The sequence below is a fragment of the Calypte anna genome, chromosome 11 (genome assembly GCF_003957555.1).
Source record: "Calypte anna isolate BGI_N300 chromosome 11, bCalAnn1_v1.p, whole genome shotgun sequence".
NCBI lineage: Eukaryota > Metazoa > Chordata > Aves > Apodiformes > Trochilidae > Calypte > Calypte anna.
Window position 1 is genome coordinate 1,096,541 of NC_044257.1, and position 21,489 is coordinate 1,118,029.

The window sequence follows — 21,489 nt, forward strand, 5'->3', positions numbered from 1 at the left end:
GAGCAGATAAGCAAACAGGAACACACTCCTGTGAGAAGAAACAGCTCCATTTTGGAGCTGGAGAAAGGAAACCAGAGAGAAAGGAGAAAATCAGCAGCGTCACCGCATCCCCGTCTCGGCAGAGATCCCCTGGGTGTCTCTGGTGTCCACCTGAACTCAGCACCCAGGTCCAGCTGAGGAGGACCCAGGGAGCTGGAGAGCTAAAGGAGAAGCTGCCCTTGCCCTGGGAGCTTGAAGAGGGAGATAACCCCCAAAATGGGTCTGCTCTGCAGGTGGGAAGGTCCAACGTTTGGGCTTTGACTTTGCACCTCAGTTCTTCAACCAGCTCTCAAGACTCACACCAATGAAAGGAGAAACTTGGGCAGAAATGTCCACTCCTAGCAGGGTCCTGGCTGTCTTGGGGCTGTAAGAAAGCTTTGTTTTTTTTTTTAAGCACATCAAATTTTAACCAGGGTTTTTAAAGCTTGCCTTCAAACCCAGGTGTGAAATGAGGGACAGAGCATCTCCCTGCTGGGGAAGGGGTGCAAGGTGATGCAGTGCAGCAGCACACACAGCCAAGGATCCTGGTATCCCAACTTTTCTACACATCAAAGGCAACTGCTGGCTTCAGCCTCTGGGAAACAGGAACAGAGAGAAGGCAGAGATGACTCAGACCACCACAGATGTGGAAGGAGATGCTGGCCCCTGCTCAGCATGGTGGAGGTGGGGTGATGCCTTCAACAAAAACAAGCATGACAATGTAAAGGGCACAGACCTGGTTCCATCCTGCCTTGTTCTGGGCTTCATTATTTAGGGTAAGCACATAGAGAGGGAGACCAGAAACAGCTCAGCAAGATCAAACCTTAAAAATAAGGCATATATTTCAGTCTGATGCAAAGCTCTGACTAACACTGATCCTCCAAAGCCCAATCATCCTTTGGTGATGAGAAACAACAGCTCCAGAACAGCTCCGGGGCACATCAGGAGAGCAAGAGCTAAGCTTCCAAAGAGTGTGGGGAGAGGCAGGGGCTCTGCAGGCACTGCAAAACCATGTTCAGCCTTGCTGGGGAGAAAGTTGGCACTGGCACTGCTGCCCAGGCAGGTTCCCCTGGGGAAGGCAGCACCGTAGGGTGAAGAGAGCACCCTGAAGACATGAGAACACCTTGAGTACCCCCACAGAATGAGCCCCACCTGGAAAGGGAAGGGAGATGTTTCCTCACCAGAGAGCTGATGGGTTGAGCTCACCAGTATCACAGAACTGTCATGGGTGGAAAGGACCTCTGAGCTCACTGAGTCCAACCAGACACACACAGAAAACCCAAATCCCCTACAACCCACCAGAACATGCCCTGAAGTGCCACATCTCCACATTCCTTAAACACCTCCAGGAATGGTGACTCCACCACCTCCCTGGGCAGGCTGCTCCACTGCCTGACCACTCTTTCAGTAAAGAAATTCTTCCTAATATCTCATCTGAGCCTCCCCTGCTGCAACTTCAGACCATTCCCTCTGGTCCTGGCATTGTCCACGTGGGAGAAGAGGTCAGCACCCACCTCCCTGCAACCTCCTTCCTGGGACTTGTAGAGGGCCATGAGGTTCCCCCTCAGCCTCCTCTGCTCCAAACTAAACATGCCCAGTTTCCTCAGCTCCCAGTTCCCTCCTGTAACTTATTTTTCATGCTCCTCACCAGCCTGGACACATCCAGCTCCTCCGTGTCCTTCTTGGAGTGAGGGGCCCAGAACTGAACACAGCACTTCAGATGCAGCCTCACCAGTGCCAGGTACAGAGCCATCATCCCTTCCCTTTTCCTGCTGGCCACACCATTGCTGATACAAGCCAGGATGCTGGTGGTGGCCTTCTTGGCCACCTGGGCACCCTGCTGGCTCATGTTCAGCTACTTGTCCACCAGCACCCTTAGGTCCATTTCTGCTGAGGAGCTTTCCAGCCACTCCTCCCCCAGCCTGCAGCCATTGCCTGGGTTGTTGTGACCCAAGTGCAGGACCCAGCACTTGGCCCTACTGAACCTCAAACAACTGGCCCAGCCATCCAGCCTCTTCAGGTCCCTCTGCAGGGCTTTCCTACCCTCAAGCAGGCCAAAACTCCCTCCCAGTTTAGTGTTGTCTGCAAACTTACTGCAGGAGCACTCAATCCCCTCATCCAGATCATTGATAAGGATATTAAAGAAGCCTGTCCCCAAAACTGAGCCCTGAGGGACACCACTGGTGGCCAGCCAGCTTGGACCCCATTAATCACACCTCTCTGGGCATGGCCATCCAGCCAGTTTCTTACCCAGTGAAGAGTACACTTGACCAACAGGTGATGGAAACTTCTGGGGATCTGCTCCAGGACAAGGTGCCCACAAACCCTGTAACTGAGCAAGGGGTAACAGCTCAGAGTCCCCTTTTCTAACCTGCAGGTTCCCTACCTCAATCTGTCCTCAGTGCTCCCAGAAGTGCAGGGTTCCCAAACCCCAGCATGACTTCAGCCTCCTCAGCAGAGAGCCCCAAACCTGCTGGCTGGGAGGCAGCTGAGCACTGGGGTTTCATGGATGGACTCATCTATGGGTTGTCTTAGAAAAAAAAAAAATCCCAACCAAACAACCCCCCCCTCCCCAGCATTTAAATAAACAGAAGACAGGATTAAATACATCAGCTTAAAACCAACTTTTGAGCCAGTCCCAGTTATGTCACCCAGAGGAAATGCATCACCAGGGTCCTTTCTTCACTGCTTTCTATTTTTTTTTTCCCTCCCCAATATTAATGAGCAGTGTAATTGCTACATGACTCACTGCTCCCTCCTGCCAAGCCAGAGAGAGTATCTGCAAGATGCAGGCTTTCTGGAGCATTGCAGAGGCAGATGTATGCTTGGGGACTCTTTGGGAAAAAGGGTTTGCATCCTCAGCAGCAGGGTATGGAGAGCAGCCAGGCAGCTGCTTGACTCACTGAGTCCTTCCCTCAAAGTCTCCCTTGCACGTGGGATTTGTTGCAGGGTTGGGGGTTGATGCCCTGAGTCTGTTCAGATAGATAAGTGTGTGATTTTTATTCCAGGAGGAAGGTCTGAGCTGAGAAACCAGCCAGGATTACTCTGGGCAAGAGGTATCAGCTGATGGCAGAAGAGAGAGCAGTGCCAGGGGCAGCTGGGTGCCTCCCACCCAGCACTGGAAATGCCCCAGGGTGCAATGGAGAGGTGGAGAAGACAACAAAGACACCAAAATTGAGATGACTGGAACCAGAGGAGTGAGGAAGAAAGAGAAGGAAAGGGGAAATGGGAAGGGAGCAGCCCCAGAGGTCAGGAGCACTGGGATGGGGAGGGTTCATCCACTGCTCATCCATCCTGATTTGCTTTGCTCACCTTCAAGCCTAGCTCCCAGTCAACCCAGTGCCTTCAAGCTCCCAGTCAACCCAGTGCCACTGGGGCATCCACTGCAGCCCCACCAGGCCAGGCTGACTTGGGCTTTGCAGAGCTGGCCAGAAACAACCCCTCTGACATCTCCTCAGAGCTCTTTACCTAAATCCCCACTCACAGAGGATCTGTCCAGGACCCATCCCCACCACAGGACAGCCATCAGCTCTGGGACCCAAAGCTCCAGCTGGCTTCTCAGGCAGGCAAAAAAAAAAATAAAATTAGGAGTTGGCTTTGAAGGATCAACTCTCAGAGCTGGAGAAGAAGGTTTCCAGACAGTGGTCTGCCAGAGGCAGCAGGGCTTTCAGCTGGGCAGCTCCCTGTGGTGGCTCTTCTTCAGTTTAGCAATCAGGGTGTAACTCCCCAGAAATCCCTCTGCTCAGCTCCCCCAAAATCCCCTCTAGATGTGGAGACAGGAAGCTCTCAGCAGGACTTGTGCAGCAGGTGCAGCACTTACCTCATCAGACTCATCTGAGAGGGTCCTCAGCAGGATGGGGAAGAGGCTGTCAGTGTGTCTGAACATCTGGAAGCAGAGAGACAGATGTGGTCAGTCCTGCAGGCCTGGGCATCCCTTCCCACAGGACCCATCAGTCCAGGAGAAGCTGCTAAAAGCTTCCCCAGCATTTTCCATCTGAGCTGGAAAGCTTCCTTCAGCTTCTGAACATCCAGCAGCCAAAGCCTTCTCAGACAAGGCAGGTGGGCACCTGGCTGCTGTGCTCCCAGCATAATTACAGCTTTTTGAAAGGCAAGGAGAAGGCTGGAAGGGGACTGCTTCCCATGGGAGGAGTCCCCAGGGGGGAAGAAGGAGGCCCTGGTGCCATGGCCCTGCCCTACCTTCCGAGGAGTCTTGATGTACAGGTGGTAAAGCCATTTCAGAACTGCAATCCTGGTCATCATCCCAATGGATGTGTCATGAAGGTGGCAGTCCAGCACCTGAACTATTCCATCCAGGTTCAGAGTCACCTGTATCCTCTCAGAGCTGCATGGAAAGGAGAAAGGTTGGATTAGTGATGTGATGTCCAACAGAGTCCTCCCGCAGCAGGAAGGTCTACAACACACCAGAAATTCCAAAATCTCACTTTAAACCCTCAGAAACCTCCACCTTGCCCCACTCAGCCTGGCCACCCGCTTCTTAACCTGTGCATCCACATCTGCTGATGGCAAACCAACCACTGTGCTCATGTCTTCAAGAGTTACAAGAGCCAGGAGGCGAGGTCCAGGCTTTCCCATGGCTGAGGTCATGGCCAGGTTGGTCCATGCAGCACAGGCAGCTCCTGACCAGCATCCCAAGATGGAGAGGGACAATCAGGGACACAGCAGCACACACAAAACAAAAGAAACCTCAAGGTATCCCACTTTCCCAAAGAGCTGGTGATGCCAGATGAATCCAGCACCTTCTCTGTGCTGAGAGACTGATCCAGATTGCAGCCACCAGCTTTGGGGCTGAAAGACTAGAGATCCATAGCATGTCCTCAGAATCCAAACAGCTCCAACATCCTCAGAGAACATCAATACACACGTCCCGTCCAGTAGCTGGGGCCACCCAACTATCAAGAAGGTCCAATCCAAGAGCTGGGTGCTGAGGCCTGAAGACAGTGCCCTGGCTGGCACTTTTGGGGTGAAGCTTTCTGCCTCAAGAACATCACTTTCTCCCATCCCAAAAGATGAGGATAACCCTTGATGAAAGCAAACAACTCCCTGAGTCCACCAGAACACCTGATAACACCGACACCATCCTTTGCTGCAGCCCCTTTGCTCTTAGCATGGTGAAAAACTCCCTGGGTGGGGTTTTTTTTTTCCCTAGATAGTTGGGACCTGCCTTGGGACAGGAGACCCAATGCAGAAGATGTTGTGTGATGGCATTTTGCCCTGTTGGTGATCCTGAAGTCCCACCCCAGCAGGAAAGAGGGGGAAACTCCCTGTCTCAGCAGCCCAAGCAGAGGGCAGAGGGTTGGAGCCAACCTCCACGAGGCACTGAAGAGCTAAGTCCCTCCTGTCCTCCCCAAGTGACTGAATTATTTGAGGCTGGGTCAGACTCCTGACGGTTTTTTCCTAGCTGGTGTGGAGCTGCTCTGCATCTTGTTTGATAAAAACACCTCCAGGGCAGAGTTCTCAGGGTGTAATTTGCAAGCAGAGCCACGGCTTAACAGGATTTGATCTTCCCCAGGACCAGGGCTGAGGGAAGGAGGCTGCAGCCTTTCAGAGCCCTGCAGACACCCAATGGCTTCCACTGCCTCACGCAACACATCCTGGGGGCTGCAAATCCCATTTCCAGTTGGACTCAGTTGCTCTTTGATGTGGCAAATGACTGCCCAGGGCCAGATGCTCAGACGTGCAGAACCCAGGGGAAGGAGGGAATCAGAGTTTGGGAGAGCTGATGTCCAAGGGAGCAGCATCCCAGGTGATCCTGGCCATCCTCAGCCAGCCCTGTACCTGGTTTTCCTGCAAAATCAGCTCCCTCTGCTGTCACCTGCCCAGCACGGGGCTCCCAGGAGATGGGAAGCATGAATCCTCAAAGCAATTACATCTCCATGCCAAAATACACAACACAGGGTGGGGGAAAAAAAAAAAGCACCAGATATTGTGTGTTTTCAGAGGGAAACAGCTGAAAGGGTGGTGCAGAGGAGAAGGGAGTGAAGGCAGCTGGTTTGGAGGTGGCCTTGATGCTGTCACATGCCCCAGCTCCATGCTGCTGCACAGGGGGTGACATCCTCAGAGGAGGCCCCTGGACTGCCAGCACAGCAACAGGACCTTTTGGAGAATCCCAGAGGGGTTCAGGTTGGGAGGAACTTTAAAGCTCATCTAGTTCCACCCACCCTGCTCAAGGCAAGGACACCTCCCACTAGACCAGGTTGCTCCAAGGGTTCCAGTCCTGCCTCTGCAAACCCTTTCCCTGGGGATACAGCACCCCAGAGCCTGCATGGGTCAAGTCCAAACCCACCTGAAGAGGATTTGGGCTTGAACCCCAGGAAGTGGGTGGCAGCACCAGGCTCACCTAGAGCCAGCTGGAACCCAGTGCTGCCATGTGCCACCACCCCAGCTCCAATGGATGATGTACAGCTCCTCCCCAGCAATCCTCCTCCCCATATCTGCCCAGATAAACCTTTCCAGGGGCTTTCCAGGGAAGCAGCAGCTCATTTACTCATCACAAAACCAGGGTACCATCCTGACAGGTGAAAGGATTTGATAAGCATGTGAAAAGCTAAAAAAAAAGCTAAAAAAAGCTAAAAACCCTCTCCCACTGACCCCACTGCTTCTGCTTCCCAGATGAAGCAGCACCAAATTCCTGTGGGAATTTCACTGGCAGGAAAGGCAGCAGCTGAGCACAGTCAGGGAGGGGCTGGCAGCTGTCCCCTCCTCTCCTGTCACAGGGGATGTAAAAGGTCTTTAAAAGGGTGTAAAAGGTGTATTGGCTGTTTAAGAGGGTGTAAAAGCTGCACTGGGTGTTTTAAAGACAGAGCCGCAGTGTTAAGGAACAGGGTTTAAGCACCGGACTCGGGAGGGTTGGGCAAGCAGCTGGACTCCACCACCTCCAAGGTCTTTTCCAACCAGAACAATTCTGTGACTTTTTTTTTTTATTTTTTATTTTTGTTAATCCCCTGCTGTGCAGCTGGAGTGGGAGCAGCAGCCATGGCCCAGTGCTGCTGCCATCCCTCCTCTGGGGCTGCCGCGCCGGCAGCAGCTGCGCCAGGGCAGACGTCAGATGCGATCGTTTCCACCTAACCCACTACCCCAGATTCTCCTCCCGAGGACGAACGAGGCCCCGGCCCCCCCTCCATGGTTTGCCTGAGAGAGCCAGAAGATGTTTGGAGGGCAAACAGAGCCACGAGGGGGGCTGTAGCCAGCTCCAACCTCTGGATCCCAGCAGCCTTGGCTCAAGCCGAGCGGTGGGGCAGGAGCCCCATGGCCCAGCTGCTCCACTCAGCATCCTCCAGCATGGGAGCAGAACCTCTCCCTCTGTGTTCTGTGTTTTTCACTCCACATCCCTGTTCTCAAGTCGTTTTTTAATTTCTCCCCTTTCTTCAAGGGCTTCAGCCATCTCCCTCCTCAGCAGTTGCCTCTTCTCTGCCAATGCCCAAGCTGTCATCTTCACCCTGGCCTCCTGCCTGGCCCAGCTGCTTTCCTGACCCCATTTTCAGACAAGGTTAAGGTCTAGGCCAGGCTCTAGCCTCTCAGCGACCTTGCCAAGGGTGGAAATATCCAGGCTCTTTCATTGTGGTCCAAGTCCCAAGGGCAGCTCCCGTATGGGCTGGCAGCTGTGGTGCTCAGCAGCCTCCAGCCAGCAGCCAGGAGGTAAACAGCTCCTCTCTGCTACTGCTCCCATCAGCTGTCACTTTATTGTCCTCCACTGCTCTCATTTTGACTCTCTTGCCTTCCTTCTGTGGTTCCCAAGCAGTGCAAGTGCCTGTGGAACCAGAGCAAGGTGCTGTCCCCACCGAGGGATGAGGCTAAAGGGAGGCAGAGGCACCCAGCCCAGTGCCAAGGGCTGGGGTGGTGCTGCCCCAGGGCCCTTCAGGCTCCTTCTCCCAACACCGGGCACTGGGAGCAGGGAAGGGAAATCATCTCCCCACTCCAGGCTGGAGAAGAGGCTCATGAGGACATCTTGGACCCAAAAGCTGCAGCAAGGCAGCCAAGCTGCTGGAGAATGGGACTCCAAGGCAAGCAAGGTGCCACTGGGCTGCTTTTGGCCAACCTTCCCTTGGGTGCTGCGAGGGACCCAGCATCATCCCTCACCACCCAATCCTTCAGCAGCTCAATGATGAATGAACCCCTCAGCTCATGGCTGCAACCCCATGGCTGCAGCAACTTCCAGCAGCAATTTCAGCTCTGTACTAAGCCCTAACTACCACCTTTAGAAGCCCAATTTAGAAGCAGCCCTGGGCAGCTCAGCCACGTGGCAGCCAGCAGCCCTTTCAGCAGAGCAGAAGCAGCTTGAGGTGCCCACGTGTTGCTGAACACTACCCAAACCCAAAACCACTTCCTTACATCAGGAAAGACCCCAAAGGTTCTTCTGCAGCCCTCGTGTCCCTTTCCTGCCTTGGTGAGGGATGGTGGCCCCATGCCCCTGGCCCAGGCTCACCACTTGCCAGCTCTGCCTGACCAGGTCTTGTATAGAAACCCCAAAGCAGTTCCAAGTGCCTAAAAGGCCCTTCCCAGCTGTTTTGGTCCAGTGATGCAGGACAGACATCTGTAGCTTCTCCTCCAAAGATCAGCCTGAGGGAAGGAAGCCCAAGCGCTGCTCCAGGCCCATGCTTCCATCCCCCTCCTTTCCTAATCTGGGCTCCCAGCAGTGACTGCAGCACTGGTGGGGTCAGCTAGGGCACAGGAAAGCTCCAGCATATCTGAACCATGATTCTGGGCCACTTCCAGTGATGGTGTTTTGTTTTGGTTTGTTTCTTGCAGAAGCAGAGACCCCCAACAGCCCTGCACAGCCAGACTCTCCCAGGAGCCAGTTCCTGTCTTGGCACAAATGTGTTCCCCATTTCCTTGCAAATGCCACCAGGAAGCTGGCAAGGACCCTGGAAGCATTCTGGAACATTTCAGGAGCAGGGTGGGTGCCTGGCCAGAGGAACATGCCCAGCATCCATCTAGGGAGCATTCAGACCTCGTCATCTTCTTGGCTGGCACCTTCATGGAAAACATCCCTCTGCAGATGCCAGGCAGTGAGCTCCTCTGCCCCTGCTGACCAAGGTCCTCCTCCTCCTGCTCCTCCTCCTTCTCCTTCTCCTCCTCCTCCTCACGCTGCTGCAGGGTTTGTCAGCACAGGGAGGGCAGGGAAGAGGCCGTGAGAGCTGGAGGCCTGGCCCTGGGCCACCGTCGCTGGGTGGCTGGGGGAGGAGAGGGAAGGAACAAAAAGCACAAGTAAAGAGTGACTTCATCTTAAAAGGAGGCTGCAGCTTCCTTCCTCCCTTTGCAGCTTTCCAAGGCAGCCCTAGGGTTTCCTGTGGTCCTGCCTTGACACCCAGTGGGCACTCAGGGTGCAGGCAGCTGCCTGCTCCTGGCTGTGGCTGCAGCAGCTCCGGGTGCCAGCTCCCCCTCCTCCAGGTCCAGGGCTGAGCCAGGCAGCCTCAGAGCTACACAAGGAACTCCAGAGAGATGTCCAGGGCTCCTGCTGGACACCTACAGCCCCTCAGCCCCATAGCACTCCCCACACAACAGGTGCCCATTGAGGTCCTGTCATCTGGGCAGCAGCGAAGTCCCACAGGATGGGGAAGAGGGCTTCAGGGCAGGTAAATCCCAGGATAAAACCTGGCATCTCCTGTTTTAAAAGGCTTAGGAGGGCTCAAGAACACGTCCATCTATAAAGCCAGGTGCCTTTCAGATGTGAAGGGTCTTGCCTGCTGTCCCAGATGGTTTTCCTCAGCTCCTGGGGATCTGGCAGACTGCTTCAGCCCAGGCAGAAGTTCTCCTGCCTTCTCCTGTGACCAAATCCCTCTCCTTGCTTCTGTCCCTTTCAGCCTTTCACCCTCTCTCTCTCCCAGGTACAAGCACAGAGACTCAGTTCTCACATGTCTTTCTGTTTAATGCCTCTCCTCTTCCTTCCCCTTCCCAATTTCACCCATTTCTACTAAACTTTAAGGCATGCCTGGGCATGGTGAGGGCAGAGCAGAAAAGCCAGGGATAAACCATTTACCACCCATAAAATAAAAACTAATAAAGAGATCTGTACCTTCATGAGAAAAATAAAAAAAAAAAGGGCATTATTAAGATCAGAGCTTGCTGGGCTTTGGAGGAGTGCAAGAAAGGAACAGAAGGTACAGCCATGAAACTGGAAAGCTGATGCTTACATTGCTCTGGGATGTGATAACAGAGGCACCACACATCAGCCTGGGGGCTAGGATGCAGCTGGAGTGACTCCTCCTGCCTGGGAGATCACAGCAAGGAATCAACACATGCACCAGCACAAGGCAAGTGTTGGAAATCACTACCCCCAGGGAAAGGGACAGCAGGCCAAAAGGTGTGTCACAGGAGTGGATCTGTCCCCAGATTCACTGACAGCTTGGATGTGAAGAAAGGGAATGGCAGGAGAGATGGCTTAGATGGAATATTGGAAGAGAATGTTCTAGGCATTGAGCTGCTCTCAGGGCTGGCAGGGGCACAGCCCCACCTGCAGCCCCCAGCCCCAGAAGCAGGGCCAGCACTCTCCCTGCTCTTCTGTGAGCCCCAGGCAGTTCCTGTCCCAGACCCCAGGCAGACCAGCACACTGCTCTTCCCCTACCACCATTCCTCTGCAAAAGCAGAAGGGAACCAAATGCCTCCTGTTTTGGCCAAGCTAGAAGAGCCATAACCAAGTCAACCATCCACCTTCACTCTGTCTTCCAGCTGGAGTGCTCAACCACGGGGCCTTAGAGACAGGTGAGGTGCAGAATTCAGTGCACAGACACTCACTGCCCCACCAAGAGCTTCCAAGGGGGCTTTGCAAGGTCTCCTGGTGGAGCAAACACCTCAGTTTACCATAAAGTCAAGAGATTTTGGTTCAAATGCATCAGAGAGATGCAGTCACTTAGAGCATGCCCCAGTCATTCACTCCTTTGTGAGCCAGGAGACCTCAGCTGGTCTCCAGCCCTCCCTTCCCCACAGCTTTGTCCTTGTCACACATTGTGCCTTCCCTTTTCCTTCAGGACCTCTGAAGCAAGAAACAAATCCTACCTGGTTACTGTGAAGACACTGCTGCTGCTGAAGTTGGAGTCACCAGATGCATCCAGAGAGCCTGGGAGCAAAGAAAAAGGAGACAATTAGTGAGATGGCAGGGAAGGAGAAGAGAAGGACCAGTAGACTAGAGAGATGCATGACCTTCTTCAAAGACACCATCAGCTACTGTCTGAGGGGCTGGGGACCCTGAAAATCCCCTCTGCCTGCTGTGAGCTTGTTTTATTCCTTGACAAGCTCTTCTCCACTGCCAGAGGCCTTGGGTGAAGCTGCTGCAGGACTGGACTCTCTTGGCAGAACGTGGGCTGCAGAGCTTCAGACCTCAGCCCCAAACTGGGTCCCCTCCTGTGTGACAGAGCCCCAGACACATCCTCTGACAGCTTCAACCCTTCCCCAAGACAGAGCTGAGAACTGCAAAGCTGCCTTCCACCACCTGGAGATACCCCACAAGCACAGAAAAGGCTGAATCTGAGCCAGGACATCTCCACCTGGCCACCATTCCTGCAGTCTGACTTCATGTGGGATCCAAGTGACTGAGCAGCTTTCCAGCCTCTGCTCTGTGCTAAAACTGAGTCCTACAGTCAGGGTGAGCAAGCAGGACAGGATGAACCTGACTCTTCATGCCCCCTTGTGCCAACAAGCTCTGCTCACACATGCCATAGCCCAGCCACAGCAGCACAACCAGGGAGCAATCCCATGCCAAAGGGCGAGAGATTCCAGCACCCAAACTTTCTCTTAACGTTTTAAAGCTCTTCTGCTACAGATTTTAATAAGAGGAAGTAACCTGAGGGCAAACCGGGCATAAATAAGAAAACATTTTGCTGCTGAGCTACAGCACTGTCCTCCTCCATCCTCTCTCTTCCCAAAAATACCTCTACAGCTCTTGCATTGGCCGGGAATCGAACCCGGGCCTCCCGCGTGGCAGGCGAGAATTCTACCACTGAACCACCAATGCCAGCTGTGGGGCACCCCACGGACACACCCCACGGCCCCACAGCCAGCGCGGTGGCTGCGCTGCCACCAAGCCCAGAGACCCTCATTGTCCCCCAGCCGGGGGCACACGGACTGCCCCTGAGCCACGGAACTGCCACCCAGCAGGGACAGCACTGCCACCAGAGCAGGGCCCTGAGCCAGGGCCCCCTTTGCCACGGAGCCGGGGACACCGAGTGCCACCAACCCAGTGTCCTCCAATGCCCCTGAGACAGTGGCACTGGCTGCCACCAAGCTGGGGGGGCTAAATATCTCCAGGCAGCCTCTGCCACCAAGGTCCCCCCTGGGAACACTGCGGCAGCCCCCAGGGTCCCTCCCCCTCCAGGTGACACCAGGGTGCAAAACCCAAAAAACCCAAATAACTCTGCAGCAGGTGCTGCATTGGCTGGGAACCAAACCCCAGGGATCCACATGGCAGGCGAGAATTCTACCACTGAACCACCAATGCCAGCTGTGGGGCACCCCATGGACACACCCCACACCTGGGTGGGAGCAGCAGGGAGGGGACCCCCCAGACAGCTCTGATGCTGGGGCTCCAGCCTCTCCCTGCTGCCTCAGACACCCCCTCCAGCCAGGGGAGTTCTCAGCAGCTTCAGAGCTCACGTCAGGACAAGGCCTCAGCAGGGCTGCACACCCTGCCCCACGGCACGGGACGCCCCCGACACACTTTGGGTTCCCCCTGGAGATCCAGCTGGGACAGAACACCCCCACCCAGCACCCAAAGGCAGCTCCCCCGGCTGCAGCAGCCCATGGAGCCCACATCACGAGGGGGTCTGGGGGCTCTGGAGGTTTAGGGCAGGACAAGGGCTGCACTGACAGAAACAAACCCCAGGGCTCTGGGGACCTGAGCCACCCCTGCCAGGTGTGGGGCTGCCCCAGGGCTCCATGGCCTGGGCACCCCTGAGAGGAGCCAGCACTCTCCACTGCTCCTGAGACAGTGTCCCTCAGTGCCACCAAGCTGCTCACCCTCACTGCCACCCAGGCATGGACACTCCCTGCCACCAAGACAATGTCCCTTAGAGTCACAGAATGTCAGGGGCTGGAAGGGACCTCTGGAGCTCATCCAGTCCAACCCCCTGCCCCAGCAGGGTCACCCAGGGCAGGACACACAGAACACATCCAGGGGGGTTGGAAAGGCTCCAGAGAAGGAGACTCCACAACCTCTCTGGGCAGCCTGGCCCAGGGCTCCCTCACCCTCACACTCCACAAGTTTCTCCTCATGTTGAGCTGGAACTTCCTATGTTCCAGTTTCATCCCATTATTCTCTGTCCTGTTCCTGGGCACCACAGAACAGAGATTGGCCCCTTCCCCTTGCCCCCCACCCCTCAGATATTTATGGGCACTCCTAAGGTCCCCTCTCAGCCTTCTCTTCTCAAGGCTGGACAGCCCCAGGGCTCTCAGTCTTTCCTCACAGCAGAGATGTTTCAGTCCCTTCACCTTCCTTGCAGCTCTCCCTGGGATCTCTCCAGTAGATCCCTCAGGAGATCCAGTAGATCCCTGTCTCTCTTGACCCGGGGCCTCCCTTCCTGCCAGCCAGCAGAGATGGTCACTGTCCCCACACCAGGTCCTCTCCCTGTCCCCAGCACTCCAGCAAGGCCGGGGCACTCCCCACAGAGCCCACGCTCCCAGATGTGGAGGCTGAGCAGCCATGAGGGGGACAAGGGGACAGTGGTGCCTTGGGGAGCAACCTCTGGGCCCAAGCTCAGGCACCCCGAGGTGTCCCCAGGGTACCAAAAGGTGTGGGTGCTGCATTGGCCGGGAATCGAACCCGGGCCTCCCGCGTGGCAGGCGAGAATTCTACCACTGAACCACCAATGCCAGCTGTGGGGCACCCCACGGACACACCCCACACCCCACGGACACACCCCACGGACACACCCCACGGACACACCCACGGCCGGGTGGGTGCAGCAGTGAGGGGACCCCCCCAGGCAGCTCTGATGCTGGGGCTCCAGCCTCTCCCTCCTGCCTCCCTTCAAGCCCTTGGCTTGCCCCCTCCCTGCTCCCTCTCCGCTCAGGGCTTTCCCAAAGCCTCCCCTGCAGAGCTGGCAGCAGAGCCCAGGGCTGGATGTGCAGCCCTGGAGGTACCAAATGGATTTACACCCCAGACATAATTCCACCTGCCTGGAGGAGAAAGAAAAGTACCTCCTCAGCATCACAGGGGTGCTGGGAGGCTAAAGATGTGGCTGTTTGCAGACACTGCTCCCCCCAGACCCTCTCCATGTCGTTTCTTCTCACTTGAACACCCAGGTTTAGGACCAGGACAACACCCATGTGAAGGTCTCAAGAGCACAATGAATTTGCAAAGTCTCCAAAATTCTGCTCCTTTCTGTTCTTTAGGCAGGTGCTGATGCTCTCCTGAACTGACAGAGCCCTCCAAGCCCTCCCCAAGCAGCCCCTGCAGGACAGGTGGGACATTCTCTTCCCAGGCTATGCAGCAGATAGTAAATGTTTAACTACAAATCACAGAATCATTTTAGTTGGAAAAGATCTTTAAGATCACCAAGTCCAACTGTGAACTGTGTCCCTCAGCATCACATCTCCAGGGCTCTGAAATCCCTCCAGGGATGGAGACTCCACCACTGCTCTGGGCAGCTTGGGCCAGGGCCTGACAACGCTTTCCAGGGAGAAATTGTTCCTAAGTCCTCACCTAAACCTCCCCTAGGGCAACTTGAGGCCAATTCCTCTTGTCCCATTGCTTGTTCCTTGGGAGAAAAGACCAACCTCCCTTGCTCCTACCTCCTTCCAGGGAGTTGTAGAGTGAGGTCTCCCCTCAGCCTCCTTTTCTCCAGGCAGAACACCCCTAATCCCTCAACTGCTCCTCATGACACTTGTGCTCCAGACCCTTCCCCAGCTCCATTGCCCTTCTCTGGACATACTCCAGGACCCCAATGTCCTTCTTGTGAGGGGCCCAGACCTGACCCCAGGATTCCAGGTGCAGCCCCAGTGGTGCCCAGCCCAGGGTGATGGTCCCTGCGCTGCTCCTGCTGGCCACACTGGAGCTGACACAAGCCAAATGATCCTTTTCTGGTTAATTTGATGACTGAGGTGAAGGGAAGCATGGTGAGGGGACAGAGCTGGTCACCAGGGAATGCAGGTCAGTGACTTTGCTATGCAGACAGCCCCAAACACCTCTGTCTCAGCAGAACTTCACATGTGAAACACATCTCCAAGTCTCAAAGAAAGCACAGAGGTCCAGTGTGCCCAGAGATGCCCTAGAACACCAAACCAACTCAAGAACTTCTCTTGAGGCCCTTCCCTTGACCTTGCTCACACCTCTAATGGCTCAGACCAAAAGGGACTCACAGCTGGCCACTGCCTCTGGCTTGGAGAGGGACTCCTCTGAGGTGGGCTCTGCTGGTAGGGTCATCAACTGCTTGGCCTCATCCATTTCATCATCCTCTGGGATGACCAGCTTCATCAGGCTCTGATTGCACACGTTTGCCACCTCCTTGATGTCTGAGTGGAGGCAATGTAAGGAACAAGCAGTCTGACACACACAGAATAACCAGGGTGCCCCAGCCCAGCTACTGCAACTCCCCTCACCTCCAAAGGACCAGGGTGGACTAAAGGACCCGGTGTGAGGACATTTCCTGTCCCTCTCCAGATGTGCAGCTGGCCCTGCACCCCAGGGGCAGGGAGTGGGTGGATGGATCCCTGTGGGATGCTGGAGCAGCTCAGAGTGCCAAGGATACTCTTCTTCCGATCATCATAGGAGAGGCAGGGCAGGACAGCAGTCAGGATCCCTGAGGAATAGGGCAGCATCACCCTCCCTGCCAGCTGGATGAACTCCCTCATCCAGCACATGGCTGTCAGCTGGATCAGGTCATCTGGAAGACATGAGAGAAGCAGAGGTGAAGGAAAGGAGAGGACTGGCAGCTGAGCAAACACCAGAGGCCAAGCAGAGAGCTCCCTCTTCTCCATCCAGGGCCACCACTCCAGAGAGACCTCAGCAGGGGACAGTTTCATCCTAGAGGGGACAGGTAAGACCTGAAACTGCAGTGAGGCTGAGATTCAAGACAACCCTTAGGTTTCAGAGTTAACCCAGTTCAACCTGTAATCCAGGCTTCCCCATTCATAAGCTGTCCCTCAAGCTTCTCAGCACAGAAGGGCATTTCCTCCATCACACCCAGAGCAGCAGTGTCTGGGTCAAGCATCACTCCTAGGCCTGGGGTTTTGTTGAGCTTCCTAAGCTCTGCAGAAGGCAGCACAGCTGGGGCACCCACCTGGTGCAAGGCCCCACATTTTAGGCCTCACCAGTGTAAAGCCCTTGGGGATCAGTTCAACCAAAGCAAGCAGCCTGGATCTCTGTTTTTCTGCCCCAAAATAAACCCCCTCCTGCCTGGTGATGTCTAAAGAGCAGTTTAATGAGCACCATAACAGCTGCCACTGCCTACACAGGTGCCATCCCACAGCCAGGTATTTTCTTTTCAGGCACCTCTGGGCTGGGGGGGGTTCAGCAGTGGGATCAGCTGTGGGAGAGCTGCCTGACAGCCCTTCCTTTCCATGGGATTTTTATGCATTATGACAAAGAATCCCAGACTGGTTTGGGTTAGAAGGGACCTTAAAGCTCATCCAGTCCCAACCCCCTGCATGGGCAGGGACACCTCCCACCAGCCCAGGTTGCTCCAAGCCCCATCCAACCTGGACTTGGACACTGCCAGGGATGGGGCAGCCACAGCTTCTTGGCAAAGGATTTCTTCCCAATGTCCAACCTAAATCTCCCCTCTCTCAGTTTAAAGCCACTCCCCCTTGTTTCCTCACTCCAGGCCCTTGTCCCAAGTCCCTCCCCAGCTTTCCTGGAGCCCCTTCAGGCACTGGAAGGTGCTCTAAGGTCTCCCCATTGCAGTCTTCTCTTCTCCAGGCTGCACAACCCCAACTCTCCCAGCCTGGCTCCAGAGCAGAGCTGCTCCAGCCCTTGGATCCTCTCTGTGGCCTCCTCTGCCCTTGCCCCAAGAGCTACACATCCTTTTTGTGTTGGGGACTCCAGAACTGGACCCAACACTGCAGGGGGGGTCTCACAAGAGCAGAGGGGAACAATCCCCTTCCCCGCCCTGCTGGCCATGCTGCTGCTGATGCACCCCAAGTTTCTGTGCTGGGATCATGTTGCTGTTTCCTGGTGAGCTTCTCATCAACCAACAGCCCCAAGTTCTCCTCCTCAGGGCTCTTCTCAATCCATTCCCTGCCCAGTCTGTGCTTGGAAGGAAGAAAGGGCCAAGTGGGCAATCTGCTGAACAACCCACAAGAAAAACTCTTGGGTTGAAGCTACAGCCAGCACTGCAGACCCAGAGGTGGGTGCTACAGTTCCACCCTGCACACTCACCTGCTGCCTGGCAGTGGATCACCAGGATATTGGCCATTTCTGCAAACTTGACACTGGAAGGGTTCTTCTTGATCTCCTTGAGGAACTCCCCAAGAGCCACCTCACACCTGCAGAGAGGCAGAGCAGCTGCTCAAAGCTCCACCACCTCAGGTGGGGAAGTTACCAGTGCACATACACGTGTAGGAAGGACCCTGCTGGCATGGCAGAGTGGCAGGGACAGGAAAAACCAGGCTGACAAACTGTCCCTGCCCCAAAGCAGACTGCCCAGAGTCATGAGGATGGGGGTGACAATTGCCTGGAGTCCCCTACACATTCCCACAACTCCCCAAAGGTTCTGCTGAGCTCAACATTGGGCTGGGATAGGGAGGACAGAGGAGCCCAGGGGAGCAGATGATCCCCAGAGCTTTCCGTGCTTGTTCCTTGACATGTGGACACTGGGAAACTGGGAGAACCCAGTAGGGTCTGGCAGCAGGATAGACCCAGGACACTTGGGTCCCACCACTCACTTGTGCCCTGCAGAACAGGTCCACTCTGTCTCCCAGCACAAGAAGCCAAGATCCTCTGACCTTCTCTGCTTCAAAACATCCTTCAGTCTTGAGAGCAGCAATGGTTGCTCCTCCTCTGCACCCAGGAACAGCTGGGTGGATGCTCACATGCCTGCTCGTGGAACTTGAACCCCATCCCAGAGGCAGAGGTGACACCAGCACAAAGGCTGAAGCCAGCCAGAACCATTTGTCCCCCTGTACAAAGGGTCCCCATGTCCCCTCCCCCTTGCAGGCAGCCCAGACACAACAACCCAGGGGATGGAGGTCCTTGCCAAGGACACTTCAGTCCCAGCCCAAGGCAGCCAGACTGCTCTGCCTCCCACCAGGCACACCAAGGTTCTGCTGCAGTTGAGGTGCAAAAAAAGACAAAAAATAAATAAAATGCAGAGGGTGTCAGAGAGCCAGAGCAGAGGGTTCAGGCTCCACACTCACATCTTCCGTATCTCCTTGCTGTTGTCTCCCAGGATCTGGAAGAGCCCATCCAGGATTTCTGGCAGGTAATCCAAGAGGTTGATGTCAGGCACAGACTCTAAGACCAGGATCTAGCTCAGGGGAGGAATAAGGAGGAGAGAGGTGAGTTTTGGAGATGCCACCTACCATCACCAGCACCAATCCAATCTTCAGTATCTTCTGATACTGAAGAATTCAGGGCTGAGCATGGGATTGCTGTCCCTTTGTCCTTCTCCCCCAAGCCCCATGCAGGTGAGACCTGGGGGAGAAGGACAAGGGGACAGCAGAGTTGCCCACCTTGGAAAGAAGCCAGAGCAACACAATTCCCATCCCTGGGAGATGGGAGGCAGCCTGGCATGGACCCCTGGGAGACAGTAACCTCCAGACCACAGCAATGCTGTTTATACAAGTCAAGCTTTGACTCTCTCTTCAAACTTGGAGTGCAAAGCCTTGCACCAGGCTGGCAGAAGTGCAGGATGATGCCCCACAGGCACAGGGGGGTGACCAGGAGCTGGCATTTTAGGGAAGCAAAGTGAAGAGCTCTGCTGGCTTAAAAAAAAGAAACCTGCCTGAGGAAGCTCAGGTGCCTGAGCTGGCAGACAGAGCTGCTGTCTGCCCAGACGTGGGATGCTGAGGGGAATATCCCATATTTAGGGGCTGGGAGAGGCAGCCAGGGGTGGGGTTGTGCATACCCACCCAGGAGATGATGAACTGGCGGGCATACTGGTTGTTGGAGTAAATCCTCTCCCGCAGCAGTGGGATGAAGCCCACCAAGTCAAACTGGTTGCTCTCTGTCACGATGTCCTGGGGAGCCCAAGCAGAGGGTGTCAGGAAGGCTAGCAACCACCTCCCCCTCCCCCAGCACCCACCCAACCATCCCCCACCAGGCCTTGTCTGAGGAAAAAGATGATGAGGGGATGAGGCACGGTTCCTGTGAGCCAGGAGACTTGGGGAGAAGGAATCACAGGGTTTGCTCAGGTGATGAGCCAGTAATTCCCCTCAGGATGCAGGGAAGGGAATTACAGTGGGAGTGAGACTCATGCCAGCTTGACTGAGCAGGAGAAGGGGGAGAGCATCTCCAATCCATGCCCCAGTGGTGTGTTGCACACATGAGCAAGCACCTCTGATGGAAGGGCACGTGTCAGGGATGGGAAGAGTCCCCTGGCTTCCCTTTACAGCTCTCCCTCCACGCCCCATGGGCTCTGCTGCCTGGCTGAGCCTCTCACACCAGGGCAGTGGAGCAAATCTCCCAGCAGGAGGGTTTGCAGCCCAGCATGGAGTGACTGTGTTAACTGCTGCACTACTGGGGAGGAGAAGACTGAGAGCCCTGGGGCTGTTCAGCCTTGAGAAGAGAAGGCTGAGAGGGGACCTTAGGAGTGCCCATAAATATCTGAGGGGTGGGGGGCAAGGGGAAGGGGCCAATCTCTGTTCTGTGGTGCCCAGGAACAGGACAGAGAATAATGGGATGAAACTGGAACATAGGAAGTTCCAGCTCAACATGAGGAGAAACTTGTGGAGTGTGAGGGTGAGGGAGCCCTGGGCCAGGCTGCCCAGAGAGGTTGTGGAGTCTCCTTCTCTGGAGCCTTTCCAACCCCCCTGGATGTGTTCTGTGTGTCCTGCCCTGGGTGACCCTGCTGGGGCAGGGGGTTGGACTGGATGAGCTCCAGAGGTCCCTTCCAGCCCCTGACATTCTGTGATTCTGTGCCTGCCAGGAAGCCTCTCACCTCCAAGCATCAGGGAAGGAACTGAGAGCTCTGCCCAACCAAAAAAAAACCAAAACCCCATCAGGAGGCAGAGCAGGAATGGGAACCAAGTTCCCCAGCCCAAAGCTGCAGCAGGGCAGCTCCACTCACATCACCTTGTGCTTGGCCAAGGGAGAAAGAGACTTTGTCACTCTGTCACTTGAGGGGAGACCTTCTGGCTCTTCAGAACCACCAGAAAGGAGCTTGGAGCCAGTTAGGAGTTGGTCTCTTCTCCCAAGTTCCAAGCAACAAAACAAGAGGAACAGGACTCAAGTTGCTCCTGGGGAGATTTAGGTTGGATATCAGGGAAAAATTTGCTCCCTGAAAGCGTGGTCAGGCATCAGAACAGGCTGCCCAGGGCAGTGGTGGTGGAGTCCCCATCCCTGGAAGGATTTCCAAGCTGTGCAGATGTGGTGCTGAGGGACATGGGGCAGTGGCAGTCTTGGAAATGTTGGCTTGACAGTTGGACTTGATGATCTTAAAGGTATTTCCCAACCCAAAAGATTGGATCGTTCTGTGAAAAACAGAGGATCAGCCCTTCTGCTGCACAGGACAGAGCTACAACCCTACTTGGATTAAATCCTTGCTTCCCCAGGCTCTCAGCTTCTCAGAGCTGAACACACAGGTGACACCTCCCAGCCCCAGCTCCCTGAGGCTGCCACCAGACCCTTGTTGTAAGAGGCAACAGTCAGGGAGAAAAAAGTTATGTAGTGACAACAGCCACAGGACTGAGCTGAGATGGTTTCAGAAGCTGCAGCCTTGGGGAGTGACATGTCCCCAGCCAGGACATGTCCCCAGCCTGCTGCCTGCAGGGAAGAAGGGAAAAGGTACCTTGAGAAGTCGATCGAGGAGCTCAGAGCCACTTTTGACATTGGGGTCAGGATCAGCAGCCAGCTGTGAGGGACAGAAACAAGAGCCATTGCAGCAGAGGGTCCCAGGTCTGCTTCTTGCTTTGCAGCAGAGCAAGCAGCAGGCTCACAGGCCTGTTGCTCTCCTTTGGCATTAGAAAGATGGACACAGAGAAGTCCCTGGATCTCCACCTCCTCGTCAGGCTCCAGGGAGGATGGGGAGAGAGCAAGGACCAGAAAACAGGTCTTAACAAGCATGGAAAACAAAAAACCCATGGGGGTTGAGAAGCAGCTTCTTACCTTGCTGAGGCCATCGAAGAGCACGTTGAAGTGTGGGAGGACAGAGCCCCTGGCCACCTTGACAATGTTATAGAGAGCCTCACAGGCGTAGTACCGCAGGCGGCTGTCGGCGTCGTTGAAGCAGGTGAGCACCGGCTCGATCAGCTCCTTCAGGTAGAGCCCAGAGTCCTGGGGAGAGGAGAAAAAAGCTCAGGTTTGGACCATGCTACAGGGAAAGGGAAGGGATGGCCCTGCCCTGGAACAGCTTGTGAAAAATTCCA

General features: G+C 55.2%; 1 protein-coding gene and 2 non-coding genes across 3 annotated transcripts in view; all 3 read right to left on the minus strand.

Moving 5' to 3' along the window:
- The window catches only part of VAC14 (VAC14 component of PIKFYVE complex), a 75,329-nt gene that overhangs the window by 46,844 nt on the left and 6,996 nt on the right, over nucleotides 1-21,489 (minus strand). Inside the window, exons 3-12 of the mRNA XM_030457957.1 lie at nucleotides 21,230-21,397; nucleotides 20,913-20,975; nucleotides 19,036-19,143; nucleotides 18,322-18,431; nucleotides 17,345-17,451; nucleotides 15,717-15,851; nucleotides 15,328-15,480; nucleotides 11,032-11,092; nucleotides 4,216-4,360; nucleotides 3,839-3,904 (exon numbers count right to left, since the gene is read on the minus strand). Coding sequence (XP_030313817.1) covers nucleotides 3,839-3,904; nucleotides 4,216-4,360; nucleotides 11,032-11,092; nucleotides 15,328-15,480; nucleotides 15,717-15,851; nucleotides 17,345-17,451; nucleotides 18,322-18,431; nucleotides 19,036-19,143; nucleotides 20,913-20,975; nucleotides 21,230-21,397 — 1,116 coding nt within the window. The remainder of the gene's footprint in view (nucleotides 1-3,838; nucleotides 3,905-4,215; nucleotides 4,361-11,031; nucleotides 11,093-15,327; nucleotides 15,481-15,716; nucleotides 15,852-17,344; nucleotides 17,452-18,321; nucleotides 18,432-19,035; nucleotides 19,144-20,912; nucleotides 20,976-21,229; nucleotides 21,398-21,489) is intronic.
- Nucleotides 11,916-11,986, minus strand: TRNAG-GCC. Its single transcript has one exon. It is a non-coding gene; the product is annotated as a tRNA-Gly (tRNA).
- On the minus strand, nucleotides 13,769-13,839 carry TRNAG-GCC. The gene has a single exon. It is a non-coding gene; the product is annotated as a tRNA-Gly (tRNA).